At 35.7% G+C, this 15,653-nt stretch overlaps 1 protein-coding gene and 2 long non-coding RNA genes across 5 annotated transcripts in view; 1 reads left to right on the plus strand and 2 right to left on the minus strand.

The window, feature by feature from the left end:
- Window positions 1-1,231: 1,231 nt before the first annotated feature.
- Window positions 1,232-4,281, minus strand: LOC100869683 (armadillo repeat-containing protein 6 homolog). Its single transcript, XM_003697257.4, has 6 exons — window positions 4,233-4,281; window positions 3,510-3,751; window positions 2,680-3,011; window positions 2,307-2,602; window positions 1,959-2,224; window positions 1,232-1,847 (listed from the first exon to the last, which is right to left on the minus strand). The coding sequence occupies exons 2-6, from the start codon at window positions 3,624-3,626 to the stop codon at window positions 1,473-1,475; spliced, it is 1,386 nt and encodes a 461-aa protein (XP_003697305.1). The 5' UTR covers window positions 3,627-3,751; window positions 4,233-4,281; the 3' UTR covers window positions 1,232-1,472.
- Window positions 3,850-15,653, minus strand: part of LOC147657071 (uncharacterized) — a 125,921-nt gene continuing 114,117 nt past the window's right edge. The window contains exons 2-3 of one of the 3 annotated variants that reach the window (XR_015293149.1): window positions 4,351-4,452; window positions 3,850-4,278 (exon numbers count right to left, since the gene is read on the minus strand). This is a non-coding gene — a long non-coding RNA (uncharacterized LOC147657071). Of the gene's footprint in view, window positions 4,279-4,350; window positions 4,456-15,653 lie in introns of all 3 variants that reach the window. The other 2 variants (XR_015293150.1, XR_015293148.1) reach the window with 2 other exon arrangements.
- Window positions 4,158-15,602, plus strand: LOC147657072 (uncharacterized). Its single transcript, XR_015293147.1, has 6 exons — window positions 4,158-4,316; window positions 5,034-5,824; window positions 5,897-6,010; window positions 6,099-6,188; window positions 6,272-6,319; window positions 15,544-15,602. It is a non-coding gene; the product is annotated as an uncharacterized LOC147657072 (long non-coding RNA).

Below are 15,653 nucleotides of genomic sequence, written 5' to 3' on the forward strand. Positions count from 1 at the left end.
TCACTTGCTGCACATACTGAATTCGATTTTAAGAATCAATGATCGATAGATGAATTAGGATAGTTCTGCTTAATCTTCAAAAGACTGCTTTATATTTTTTCAAATCCATTTTGAAACTGTATTTATACATATATTTTCTTAAATTTCTCTAACTATAATAAGTATACTTCGATCTATGAAATGATAAATGTAGTAGGCATCTTTGCTATGATTCATTTTCAATTTTACCGATATTTTACGTCTACTTTGGTCATTTTTTGCGAATGAAAGTCTATTGTATTATCACATTGGCTCGAGACACGATATAATAGTGCTCGTTAGCAAATGTGACCTCGTCAAAGACTGTGATACAATCGTAGTCTCTTGCAGGAGTGAAGTACAACGAAGAATTAATAAATAATGAATTATCGATGTAAAGAATTGCCAGAAAAATGAATAGCAATTCTTGATCGTAAATGTGTATTCTATTGATATTCGAAAGATATTATCCATAAGAAGTTTTCACGAATTTAACCCTTTAATTATTAATGTCATTTCTAAACAAAAAAAAAAAAAAAAAAAATAAAAGAATAAATTTTGTTATACAGTTGCGTTTTAAATCTTCATTTACTCCTTACTAAAATATCAATTAGATTGAGTACTCGTTTAACGTCTTATATTAAAAAGGATGTTTTGTGAAAACTTCTTTGTAAACGATCATCTTCTTGATATTTAAAGATATAAAGGATAAATGGAGAGTATAGACTGATCGGAAAAATTTAATGCTATACAATCTATACGTGATGGATATGTGTTTGAAGATGGATGTAATTTCGGATATTGTTCATAATAATCAGGTATATGTATATATGTATATGTATACACCTGACATTGCTCAAAAGAAAGATCTTTCCAAGATCCAAAATGACGAAATATTAAAATCGAGCTTATACTTTACCCGAAGCAAAGAATAAATTGAAAAATTTTTCTTGAATTCTTAATTTAATAATTAATAAAATATATTTTTCACGCAATTAATTAAATCAATTTTCGGAAATATCATTCATTATGTGTTGAGAAAAAATGTTAATGCATTTGCTCAATAAAAATAATATAAATAAGAAAATTCTGATTTAATAATGAAATAATAATGAAAGTGACAATGTAAACGAGATATTGAAATAAAAACCGAGTTTAAGTGTGGTATTGGTATTCATATGTGGTTGATATGTGCATTCACTAATTGCATATCTTATCGTAATAAAGATAAAAGTTTATTATAAATTTATATTAATATACAACGCATAAATATACATCAATATATAAAAAAAACAAATTTCAAAAAACAATACATATAATGTATTGCTACGAAAAATACTAATATCAGCCGTTAGTTTTTCACATGTATATTTATCATTTTTCAAACTAAAATGTATAAAAATTTGAAATATTTGCAAAATATACATGATAGCGATTATTAATTAATTAATTAATTAATTAATTCCGTTGTTCAAGGATGCACCTTTTCCGGTCCATTCTTCTTTCAATTCCACTTTCAATCCCAGATCTCTTAAAGCCGCCTTCACGTCACTTTCGAGCTTAGAACCATGTTGTTGAAGAGCACTTGTCAAAACGTCCTCTACACCGTGAGTAATAAATTCTGAACATTCTGCCTTATTTCTTACAGACATATTTCGAATAGCCCAAGCAGCTTGTTTCAAAACATTCACGCTTTTAGAATAAGCTTTCATCGCATCTATGATTATAAGCGGCGCTCCGCAATCATAAAACACACCAGCGTTTGAGGGACACCTCAGTGTTAATGCGGAAATGCATGCAAGTCCTGCGGTCACTACACACTCGGATTCCTATGGCATGATTAACATTTCAGTACCAAAATTTTTTCTTACACGCATGGATCTAAATAACTAATCAACGTATTTCACAGAAAAGCATCATCGCAAAAATAACGAACTTACTTTGAGTCTACTTATGACGGAAACAATTAAAGGGCCACAGCCTGAAGTTACAATGTGAGATTTCACATTATCATTTCCAGCAAGAGCTTTTAATAATTTTAAAGCCTGCCAATTTAATTTCTCTGAATCTGGATAATCAATCATGACGTCTATAACAAATTTTAAGCCTCCTGCATCCTCTACTTCTTGACAAAATTCATTTCTCACTATTAATGCTGCTAAAGTTATCATTAAATCACCTACAACCCCTTTATCTTTTTTATATCCTATGCATAGTAAATAGTATCTATTAAAAATTTTTTTGCATATATATAACTTTTTCTATACATACACAAAGATATCATTTACTTGGCATCAATCCAGTAAGGACATTGAGGGCTCCCTTTGCAATAATACTTGCATGCTCGTGTGCTTTCCCATATTCATGTCTAATATCATCATCTAACACCAGAGCTCTAATCACAGCACAAGCATCTCTTAACTCAGGTCCAGATGCATTATCTCGAATTAATATTTTTTTAAGCTTATTAAAGATATCTGCATTAAAAATATTTTGTCTATTATTCTCATGTTTTATACAACATTCTCTTATCCACCGTAAAAGACACTGTAATGTTGGAATGTCTGGATAATTATCTAAAATCCTAACAAATGGAATAATTTATAAATGAAAAACAATTGGCCATATTGTATTTGATCATAACTAATAAATACTTCTTACTGTATTTGCAAGGCTATTCCCTCATCATTTAATAAATCTGGATTACCAGTCATCAATGAAGTAATAGTTTTCAATGCTGCCTTTATTACTGTACCATTATTAAGGCATGCTTTCATTAATTTTATTAAACTATTATAAGCACCATTTCTTCCTGCATATACTCTACGTGCAATATCTTTGTCTAATTGAATTCTCAATTTGTCTAATGTATGATGAATATTTCCATAATTTTGATCTTCTATAGCAATATTAATTTGATTTAAACAAGATGTAATTAATTCATTGTCATCATTAAGAATTAAATCTTTAATGATATTGCTCAAGTCAATACCCTATAAAAATAGAGTTGATAAAAACAACATGCAAGTACATTATATAATGTGTTCTAGATTATTTGAATTCTAATATTCTTGTAATACTTTTTTAAGTGAAAAAAATTACAATATTATATAGTTTGATATTTATTTATTTATTTATTTTTTTTAACTGTTATTAATATAAAAATAAAATTATTATTTGCAATAATGTAAAGATAATAAAAAAAAATATTACTACTAGAATTCTAACGTTTATAAAAAAAAATTAATTTGACACAAGCTCCTATATAAATAAAATAGCCTGTGATATAAGATATAAAATTAGAGATATTACTTATTTTTTAAAATTTAATTTAAAATTTCGAGAATTTCTACATAATGAATAATATTAAAATATTGATTATAATTTAAAATGATGAATTGTGCAATTTGAAATAAAATTTGTAAGAAATTAACAAACATTTTGTAGAAATTTATATATCAGAAAAATTAAAAAGAAACAAATTTAAATACCTGAGCTTCTAATTGTTTTACCGCGTCTTCTATAGCTTCTTCGGGAGTCATCGAGAATTGCTCCATATTTTCATGGACAACTTCGTCGTAGGTTTCCTGACTAATTACGCGAACCATGATAATGCTATGCCTTTATTCACCACGTTCTGAATTTCTATATTAGGAAATGAATGCTGTCTCGAGAACGCAGTGTATCTTATCCACGTGAAAACAAAAAGACAAATGTCAATCTTCGTCGTGTTCTATAATACATTAAGAACAAATTGCGAATTGGTGGGGGTAAATCTAGGGATTTATAATCTAAATATATCTATCATATTTTATTTATTTATTCTATCCATTTTATTTTTATTATTTTATTAATTTATTTTATAAATTATTTAACTGTCATTAAAAAAAATAGATTATCTATATGATATTTAAAAAAATTAATAATTCATTTTATCAATTGAAATTGATAAAAAATATTGATGAATTTCTTTTAGATATCTTTAAGTGTTATTAGAAAAAAGTGATTTTCAAATTTATATAATAAATTCATAAAGATATTAAAAAATATGAAGAAAAATAAAATAAAAATAATCAAAAATAAATTTGAAAAAGTAGGTTTCCCATCCTGATAAAACGTAAGCAATGATCGATCGTAGCGCCCTCAGCTGCTTTGCCTGGCCTAACCGTGTTCGTACGTGTTGCGATCGAGGGAAACAATTCTTTGTCACTTACTATTTGATCTTTTCAAATTTTCCTGTCGATTTGTCGGCAGCTGAAACTGAAAACCTCAAGAATTCGATGTGCCGAAGTGCGAAGGTAGTGTTTTTAATGTTTATCGGTTCTACGGTACCTTTATTGTCAGATCTAATTCTTGCATCCCCACCGATCACTCCATCGAGTTTCTTGTCCGTAAGAACTCTAATCTTTCTCGAATCGCTTTTGGGCGTTGTATCTTCTAGTGCATAAAAGATATGATTATGTGCAGTTGAAAAATGAACTCTTTATCAGAATTCAAAAAACATTACTTCTACATGGTTACTTAACACGCGTGTAAACTGTGTTGTGTTATTCATCATTAAAGACATGCATTATAAAATTTTGTGCGCGTAAAAATCACCATGTGATTAAAATGAGTTATAATATTTGCGAGTTTATTTTATATTTTATAATATAACGGAATAATGACTTTTATAAAATCATAATATTTCATTGATTATAATTTTGATCACTTTGAAACGCTATGTACGCCATTCGCGTCATCGAATTAGACAAACGCACTTTCTTTTTCATTTTATTATAATTACCAAAATTTATACCAATTATTTGTTATTAACAAAGACTACATTTAATTTTAATGCAATATTTATTTTAGTATACTGTTTAATGTGTTAGTAGTGTTTTCATGTGAAAAGTATATTGGATAATTGAAGATTTAATAAAAATATAGCTATAATAATATGTTATGAATTGTTATCGTTATTAAGTGTTATAGAATTATGAAGGAAATTTCATAAACATTGATTTATGTTACAGGAATTGCACTAAGTGATTGTGGATATGAAAAAGCATGAAATAAATATTTGTATGAAAGAAGAGGTACATTTGAACTATAGATCTCCACAAAAAAAATGCAAGAAAGAATGATAAAATCATGATGCATCATATTGTCATGCATAACTAGTTATCGCTGTGTTCATATCAAGTTACTTTAATAGATTTTGTGTGTTCAGAGAAATTAACACTCAAATATCATCACAGATCATCATTACATATATTGCTATACATTATATATATGTATATATTTATCAAACAAGATTTTTAAAAATAATTTTATGTATACATGCGAGTAGCCTTAAATGAGAGTTACTGTAAATTTGTAATAATTCTGGTGCCGTTTAATATAATCAATAAAAAAATCAATTTTATAAAGTAATAATAAATAAAAATTACATTTTAAATGATGCTCAAACTGTTACAAATAATTTTAAGTAGTATACATGAAGTATTGAATAAGAATTTGTTCTGACACAATTTGTGGTATATACAACTACAGTGAAATAAAAATGTTTTAATGTCTAAGAAGAGGATGCACAACAATCAGGAGAGATTATGTTCTGTGATTATAGTGTTGTGCAGAATTACTCCAGTTTACATACCATGTATGACTGACAAATGAGTTAATTCTAATATATTTTTCCATGGAGAGAATATGTTAATGTGATTATTTCTTAAGAAATTTCGGATAAGGCTCCATTTTGGAGGGGGAAAAAAAACAGTGCTTATATTTCTATAAATAACAGGAGAACTAAGAAGACTTTGTACCGGTATGAGAAATTTTTAAAAATTTAAATAAATTTGAAAAATCAAACATTGTTTTTAAAACAATGTGTTTTTAGGTGTTGCAGGTACACGCGAGGAAGTCCTAATGCTGAAAGGAAACTTATCACCGTACTTAGACACTCATAATGAAGAAGAGTCGTCTTATGTAACCCTCAGCAATAGGCCATATGGTATTGAACATTTCATAATTATATATATAACAATATGATGTAACTCATATTTAAAATATTTAAAAATTTTCTATTTTCATTGTTATAGTATATGTAACTGAGTCTTCTAATACGGAACCTAAAAATAATCACATCCTCATAGATACATATTTTTTAACTCCTATCCTTTGTAAGCATTGTAAGTATTATTATAAAATACTATATATATATATATATTTTTTTTTTTTACAATTATACTGAACTTTTTATTTATTTTTATAGGTGAAGATTATGTTTGGGGCACTGGAAGAGTGGGCATCATATGTAAAGGTGAGTTTTTTCACTTTTTTTTTGTTGATAAATATTAATGCAATAACAAAAATTTATTTTGCGATCGTTCGTGTCAAATGTAAATCCATAAAAAAAGTTGATTTTTTTATAATTCAATTCAATAGAATAACTAACACGATTAAATTTATAAAAATTTAAAAATCAAATCAAATACGAATAACTAGTTATTTGTTTGTTAATTTTAATAATTCGAAAATCATATCGCTCTATCATATTCGCAATATTCAAAATTAACAAATCATGAAATATACCGACCGTGTAACATGGCGATATAGTCGCCCTCTTCGAAGTAAAATTGTAGAGCACGACAATACGGTTCATCATCGTTTCCTCGATCACCGTCGAGGGCGATACCGTAGCATAGTAACACATGCAGTCACGGTGACTTCAAGTGGCGTGCTGTCGTGTCCCCCTTCACCTTACCTCGCGTTCGTTTCCAGCTCAGCCGGCAGTTTCTTTTCTGAAACTCCACAACCCTCTCCTGTCCCTCTTATTCCCCACCACTGACGTTTTGCCATCGTACGACCCAGGAACGTATCTACTCTCTAATGAGCTTCGTTCCTATGCCGTTTAAATGTGTACAACTTCTTGATTCACTTTGATATTCACTATTTATACATTCGATCGATATTATTTAATATCTATTAATAATCCTACTACCTTCGTTACTTATTCTTTTTATCTTTTTATTAAGAGAGAAATAGATAGTGGTTTTTTTTTTTTTTTTTTTTTTTTTTTAACTTCCTACTCTTCGATTATATTCTTTTATAAAAACAATTACATATTTTTAAAATAATATCGTATCGTTCTTTCGGTCTTTGACATCAAAAGTTCTTTCATTCTCATGAATGTCTTTCGATATAGATATTCATCATTTTCAATAAGAAAAAAAGATCAAATTTCGCATATCTCAGTACGAGATATCTCCAGAATTATTCCATGATAATTCGTGCATCTTTGGCGAGCGTGTATGCCGAATATAGACGCGACTCGTCACGAATACATGGAAGATACAAAATTAGCGAACAGAAAGGTAGAGAAGCAGAGGTTTTCTTCGAATCGTTCCTGAAAGTATATTGACGGTATAGGTTAGCCAGTAGCAGATATCATAGACTGGCAACTGTGCAAACGAAATTACTTACGTTTCATTGGATTTCACGCTTGGAAAAGGAAACTATCGCGGCGATCACGTAGCACGCGGACGCGCGAGACGAGTGCTTTTCAATCAATCGTATTAGCACGAAATCGTACGAAAGAAAGCAGAAATCAGAGATACAGTTGATGTAACCGCACTTACGTATAGAACGACCGTTTTGCACGCTTTTGCTCTTCGACGTAATCGTACGAGAATCGACCAGATCCTTCACAGGCAATCATGAAAATCAGTGTATTTGATTGCACGAAACATTTACCACCAATATCTGAGCACTCTTATACGTAGCCATTACGTGTTTGTGAACTGTATCTGGGTATCGATACTTTACCACCAATATTTTCTGATGGAAGAAAGAATAAGAAGGAGGGGAAAAAAAGAAAGAAAAAACGATCAAGTCGCGACGATAAAACGAGTTCCTTCATACCAAAGACCCGCTTCTGAATGTCTGCACCCTTCCATGACCTACGTTCGAGTCGATACGTCCTTGCGACTCCGATTTAGAACATTGAATTTCACGAGCATACGATCACTGTCCATTTTTCCGATTAGTTTTTTCCATGGGGATGATTAAAATTAGTAGATATTATATTCAGTTTGATAGTTACTGGTATGCCATTTATGCGTGGATATGTATATCAAGAAAAAGGGGATAAAAATAATCTAAGGAAGAATACGAGGTCATCTCGAACTATAATTTCTTTTCTCTTTTTTTCTTTTCTTAATTTGATAGAGAAAAAAGAAAAGAGGAGTGAAAGTACATGCAATCGCATACTTATGGTAGAAACTAAGCGCGGGAAAAAGCGTGGATTAGAAAGAAGTTGGATGAAAGAGTCACATCAAAGTATGCTCTCGCACGATGTGAAATAAGAGGACTGGTAGACTGTACTATTCACTTGGCGAAAATATTTCCTTTCCTCGTATGAATTGATGATCTTTTTCGTTCTATTTCGTTGAAAAGAAGCGTGTTTGCTTCACAGTCGTCGAACAAAAAGTCGAAGAATCTGACTAAAAAATTCCTTTCAATTTCTTTCATTCTTCTATTCAAGAAGAGATTTTCACCGATTTTGATTGCGATGCGCGGATCGCGATTTGGCAGTGTTTCCACTGCTACACTGTGTTTCTCGATCTATAGGAAAATCCATAGATTAGAATATATAACTCGTGTATAATTTGTAATTAAATTTCTTCCATGCGCGTTATCTTCCTTGTGTAGAATAGTTCGTTCGTAAAATTGCGTGTATTGGCTGGGAAAACGATTGGGAAAACGGCATATATTTCGAAATATAGCATAATAAGACAATATCGAAATTATTCTGTTCGACGACAAGCATTGTTCATATACGTGCCACTTAACGTCCGTATCGTGGCTTTCTTTGCGCATCGATCCGCTCGTAAATTTAAACTCGTGCGTCATTCGTGATCAACGCTTTCGAAATTCATTGATCTTACTTTTATTTATTTATTTATTTATTTTTTTTTTTTTTTGAGTAGTTCAAGCTGTGCAGATTTCAAATGTTTTTTTTTTTTTTTTTTTTTTTTTTTTTTTGTTATTTTCGTTGATGATCATCCCCAAGTATATACGTACGATCGTTAGAATAAATGATAGAAGTGAAATATTATCGTTGAACTAAGAGGAATCTTATCGAAGACGATACACGCGTTGAGGTTAAAGAAGAGTGACGCCTAAGTGCGATTCAACGATGCGTTTCACTTCTCTCGGCCGACAAAGCGGGAGAAAACGATGAGGCATCGAGTTGTTTCGAAGGACAATCGAACGGGGTCAAAAGTCCTCCTGTTGCTACGTGAAACGAACGAAGCCATGGAAACGAGCTCGTCGCGCAAGCGCTTCGCCCTTCTGCTGCTTTCCCCCCTTTTTTCCTCGATTTCCGGCTTCCCCAGTTCCTGTCTCCTTTCCCCTCCGCTCAAACAGATACGCGAGTTTTTCCACTTTTTTTAACCACATCGAATTACGAATCGGCGCGTATCAAATCTTTGGAAAAACTATAAAAAAATATTTTCATTTTCCTCGTTTTCAAAAGTCTTGCCGATTCGAATTTAGATACGTTCAAACCCTCGCGACTCGTTATTCGCCCAAGGTACTTCGACCTTCCCTCCTCTGATTTGTATTCGATTCGTCTCTGGAGAACGCCCTACACATTCTTATCGTCGAGGGGACATTTAACTTCCGTATTTCTCGCTACCTAAGCCTCGTTGCATCGCTTCGCTATGCGGCGAAGGTACGATGCTCTTTCGATAACGAGCGGGTCGTCAATAATACCTTCGATGATCAAAAAAAACGTTCGAGAGGACCAAGGGAAAGCGTCTCTTCTGGGTTCGTCACCCGATGCCGGGCCTGATGATTGTTTCGTAGTAGCCACTGACCTTAATTGAATGATTTCGATCCGAACGACTTCGAACCCTCCCTCGCCCGTTCCATTTACACGAACGATCCGAATGCACTTTGACTCTAAAACGGAAGCCTCTCGCAGCCGCTACGGTTATACTACGAGTATCATCCGGTTAAGCTTAAACAGTCAATTTCCACGCATTTACGTGGGGGAACGCAGGGATGGTTCGTAGACGGTCGTCATCATCGATTTTTCAGCAATGTTCGTGAAATGATCCGTATCGAGATAAATAATTTCCGTATCCCCGTGAATGATCAATTTGCGACGATATTGCGTGGAATCGATGCATCGAGTCGCATAGAGATTCCTATATCTATCCTGAACTTTGTGACGGGAACGCTGTGTCCAAGTGTCGGGAAACTCGAAAGTGAATTCCATGGGGGGGAAAAGCAGCGGTTGTCGAAGTTACACGTAAGCCAGCGACGCATAACAAGTCCTTCCGTATGTATAGAGGCGTGCTTTGACTCGTTCTCGAGTGCGCGGATACGTATTGCTTACTTACGTACATGCACCGACGCTCGTACACGAGCTTCTCGTATCAGGTCGGTCGATTAAACTAAAATTAACTCGTCCACCTCGAGCAGGCGAGTTCCCTCTTTCGGTGCACCTTCGAGCACCATACCGCTCGGTTAATGTCTCGATATTTAGTCACTCGCTGTCCTCATGTTTTTTTCTTCCTTTGTTTCTTCTCTCCTTTCTTTCTCCTTTCCTCCACCTTGAATTTTAGCCACGAATTTTCTTAATACACCCATTTTTTTTTTTAACAAGAAAGAGAGAGTTATTCTTTCAACGAAGAGCGCAGCTTGTCTAAATAATGCTTCGTGTTTTTCTACTCCACCAAGATTTTTCGACCGCGTGCAACGCGTATTACCGTCTTTTTTCATTCTTCTACCTCTTGCGCGAGAGAAAGGAGCGGCCGTTGCACGAACCGGGATTTGATCTTTTTTTTTTTTTAGGATTCTCTTGTTAGAAGTTTCTTTAGTTAGCTTTTACGATTTCAGATAACTTTCATTCGAAATAAAACTGCCCACTCTTTTCTACCTGTTTAGTTTTTCAAATTTATCGCCTCTTGTCGCTCTCGCGTATTCAAAGTCGATTTCTTTCCTCTTATTCATTTAGCCCGTGATTGAGTATTGGTATGCATGCAACGTTGACCGCGAACAACTTTATGTTTTTCGTTGTTTATGCTTTATATATATGCGCACGATACGAGAAAATCCCGCGTTCGTACGCGAATTTAAAATTGACGGTTCGAAGAAACCGTGTTGGCTCGCCGCTTTTAATAAACGTTCCCGATCGCCGATGGATAAGTAACGCGTACAAGTTTCGATAATGCGAGATCACGAGCACGCCCACCTTTCTTCTTTCGCCGCGGTTCAACCCTCTTTTCGCCCCGCTGACACGATGAAATTCATTCATCATCCTTTTGTTCCGTTTTTTGATACGCTTCCAACGGTCTTGGCGCATACCCGATTTACAGTGTATACATATTTATGAGCGGAATATTTGTATAGAAGAGTCGGGAAGAGTCGGACCAAGTTATTCAACCAATGTTCCAGTGACTCGCGGAAGTCGAGGATAAAACTAGAACTCCCTCGTGCTCTTCTCCAACTTTTTACCGTTCGATTCTCTCGAAACACTCGCAAACCGCGCGAACGCTTATGCATTTCCTTCCTTAACCGCGCAACCTTCCTAAAATTATTATTGTATTCAAATTGGCCACGAGTAAAATAAACGATTCGCTTGGTTTTAAAATCTGATTTTAACGGATAAATAGAGCATCGGCCGGCGCTTCGTGTTCGAAGTACAAGACGCACTTGTTAGCGGTAATGAATTGCACCGGTTTCGATATAACGACGCGTGTCCCCTTTCCATACCGAGCCGAAGTGTGTCTCTATTTTCTCGTGTACCATGTAAATTACGGGGCAGACAGGCGTGCGAGACAGGAGGGAAGACGGGAAATAAGGCGAGAGAAAACGATCGTGTTCGCTTATTTTCCACGTTTGCACCGATGGTCGCGTGACTATTCCGATTAGGCTACCGGCTGTATTTCGGAGACTGATACATGCATGTACAGCCGCGTACACGGTTGGCACACACATAGAACCGGGATGCACGCAATGGAGCTGCATTGATTCGCAGATATAGAGGCCCCCAGGCTCAGGGCGGAGGTCATGGGTAATGGAGTGCACCGTCACGTTGCTATGGGAAATTCAGGATTCCCGGGGTAAACGATGGAGCCGACGCGAGGAGAATAGGATATGTTTCGCGACAGAGTTAATCGAGGTTTACGGTGGCACAGGTCGCCAATGGTGCGCTCCCGTTGAATTAAAAGGACAGCATTTATATGGACCAGATTGCTCGTCGTCAGTTTCGTCTTGGGAGACATTACTCGCTCCGACGACGAGCCTTCTCGCTCCGAGATGTTCCCAAGGACGTTTCCATTTAGAATTTCGAGGAAAATCCTGGTTGAATTAATTCCATTTCGGAAATAGAATTCGCGATTCGGATTTCTCGTAAAGATACGTAACGGAGAACACGTGCACGCGATTCCAAGCATCGTATAATATATTTTCCCGATGACAATTTTCCGTTCGTCAATATCATCGAAACACCGGCAATTTTGTCGATTATGTACCACCGGCCCATAATTCGTCTCATTACATACGAGAATCTATCGCCTATCGATTCTTACACGTGCATTCTGTTATTCGCGATTCTTCGAATGGAAAGCAAATAACCAAGAAGGAAAGGAATAAAAATTCAATCTGACTAATGTTCGAATACGAAATAAGCAATGTTAATCCATCTCGATTTAATGCGGAATGTGTAATTGTGAGCAAAAAGAAGACACGGCACCCGGCATGAATTTTTACGAATCAATTTACATGGTTAAGTAATCACCGTCATCGATGCTTTCGACGTGCCATTGGCTTTGATCGGTGACTTCTTCCCCGGTATGTATGCAACCCGATGTTGGAATTAATTTACGCGTTAACTCTTTCGACTACGCTACGACATGTGAGACGTGCAAAAGTATCGAGCAGTCGAACAATGGAATAAAAAAAAAAAAAAAAAAAGACTCAAAAATTCTCGTATTATACGGGTGCAACAAAGCGTGTCTTCGTCACGTTGTCGTATTTATTATAAATATTGACGAAAGCAAAGAGGGGACACGGTACATTATAGGAATCGACGTGATCGACCGATTTTATAACCATATGAGAAGCGTTTTTCCCTAGTCTAGTGTCAACCCACTAGTTAAACTGATGGTGATGATTGTGTGCCATTGTACGTACATCGGGCTATCTGCGTGTCACTGTTGTTAGGAAAAACTCGAGTATACTCGTCGTCAACGAGAGATTCGACATCGACGATACTCTATTATTTACCTTTAATAAATATACTCTTTATCGCGGCGATAAACATTCCACGAGCGGTACCGAACAACCGATACCGCCCCCAACGAGCCGGTCAAGTACAATGGCATGTATTGTTATCGCGACGTACATTTAAATACTCGAGACTAATCGAATTGGAGCGTCGCGAAAAAGAGTTCTTCATTTTGTTTATATCGTTAGATATCGCGGTCGCGCATGGTCGCCGAGATAAGATTTTTATACAGAAAATGGAAGATGGCGACAAGGTTCTCTTTGTAATCGGCTGTTAACATGTGCATAATACACGCGCTAACGCGTGACGATCCATCGCACGCAAAAGCCTGAGATCCTTTCGACCTATCGTCGTATTCGATCGATGGATCGATCGATCGATCGGCGAGCATTAAGAATAATACCGCTTTTGTTCAAGTTTCGGATCACGATCTGGCAGATTCTTGGGAGGCGTGCCTCCGTTAGTTGGGCCGCGTTTAAACCGTAGACGTAAAATTCTGTTCTCGGTGTGTGTTTCCTTCCATCTGGCTAAGCAAGTTTTTGTCGTGGCTTTTATTTGACCAGCCACGAGTCTCGAGCCTTGCATAGTTGAAAGTTATCAAGCAAGGTTCGTGCAATAGAGATATTTAATAACGCGTGTAGAACGCGCGTGAAAAGCGCGCCGCGCCTCTTTCGACCTGATTTAAAACATACCATCAGTGCGCGCCAAAAGGAAACGCGATTCTTGCCGCAACACCGTTGGATATCTAAGGATTTCTTCGGCTCTCACGACGCACACCTTGATTGAATCGAGAATGCTTTTCTTAAACAGATCTTTCGCCTTTCGATCGTCTTTAATCGTTTTGCTACTGAAAATCTATTGAATCGAAACGTCACACACACGTCATTCTTTGTTTATTTCGAATAAAAGCGTACCCGATGCACTTCCTTCTTTTGGATATCCATTAACACCGTCCTTCTATTTCAAGTAGTAGTAGTTGTGACGCATCCTTATCTGAAGAGACCTTGACAAAAAAGAAAAAAGAAAAAAAGAAAAAAAAGACGTTTCGGGCATTTCAGACACAGAACAAGTCGTTAAGAATATAGGAAAACTACCGAAATAACCACAGACACGTCGATTGAAATTTAATCCCTCTCCCTCGTGTGTCTGTACAACAAGGGTCTATCAGTTGGCTTTTCGATGGGAAATCGATCGGTCCTTTTGTGTTTATAACATAGGGTGAAGGGTTGGTACGTGGTTAGTACTGTGACCTTGAACAGGATATTCGAACCAGAACGCCTGCGCGGCCGGATTCGATCATCTCGCGTCCAGGGATCCTTGCATCGCGTCATCTCTCTCTCTCTCTCCCCCCCCCCCGCGTGTCTCCTCTTTTACCTTGGAAAGTCGCTTTTCACTTTCACATCCCTTTCTTCCCTTTCAAGTACTACACGCGCGCGGCCCTTTCATATGATTCGAGTAGCGGGAGGCCCTTGGTGCGCGCGAGAGCACGTGCGTACGCACTTGAGCGTATCGCATGCAGCGCTTTCACGATAAGAGCGAGAGTAAAGGCTGATCGTAAAGAATGAAATCTGATTCTGTCCCCGTCAGCATTGACATTTACGACACGGGAAAGGGGGACGGGAATTTTCGATTTTTACTCCTTCTCTCTAACTATCGCGGATAGAGAGAGATTTTAGAACCACAGATTTATCCCCCTTTTTTCAACGAATCGACAATTTTCGACCATTGAATTTCCAAGAGGGGTCGAGGATGGGTTTATCCCGAAACCCGATTCGTTTTATTATCCATTTATTTTTACGCGTTTGAACCGATGGAATTTTTGCCTATTCCGGATCTTTGAGTCATCAAACAGAGGATTTACGTTTGACGCGAACGGTCATCGAACGTTTTTCGAACGAGGCACGTAACTTCCAACAATACGATATTGGTCCAGCTTGATTTAGTCACGAACAATGGCGAACGATGCTTTTTTTTTTTTTTACCAAGCATGACTTTTACATCAGCTCTTATATATTTAATCGCGATCTTTATTCCGTCGCGTGCTTAGAAACTGCAGATGCGTTCGCGCGGTAGACTTTATCGCAGCTGGTCCCAGATAAGAATAAGAATAAGAGTTGATAGACCGATTGTAATTCGATGATAATTTTTAATTAATTGTTCGAATCTTTTGAACGTGTATTCTATATAAAATCGGAAAACCTTGGATGATTATTTAAAACCGTGATTATTTCAAAAAAAAAAAAAAGAAAAGAAAAAAGGATGAAAAAGGAAAATATGAAAATGAAGAAAGATATATATATTTCGGTGTATAATCTGATTTTTGTTTGATAAAAATCATCAACCTTTGCCATTAATC

Source organism: Apis florea, unplaced genomic scaffold, assembly GCF_048593485.1.
Source record: "Apis florea isolate Af1SG1 unplaced genomic scaffold, ASM4859348v1 contig_3325_pilon, whole genome shotgun sequence".
Classification (NCBI taxonomy): domain Eukaryota; kingdom Metazoa; phylum Arthropoda; class Insecta; order Hymenoptera; family Apidae; genus Apis; species Apis florea.

Bases quoted from the DNA above. Each gene is read 5' to 3' on its own strand.
- LOC100869683 (XM_003697257.4), bottom strand. From the start codon at position 3,626: ATGGTTCGCGTAATTAGTCAGGAAACCTACGACGAAGTTGTCCATGAA. The intron at 3,012-3,509 runs GTATTTAAATTT...CTATTTTTATAG, and splicing joins TAAAACAATTAGAAGCTCAG to GGTATTGACTTGAGCAATAT. The intron at 2,603-2,679 runs GTAAGAAGTATT...TCCATTTGTTAG, and splicing joins GGAATAGCCTTGCAAATACA to GATTTTAGATAATTATCCAG.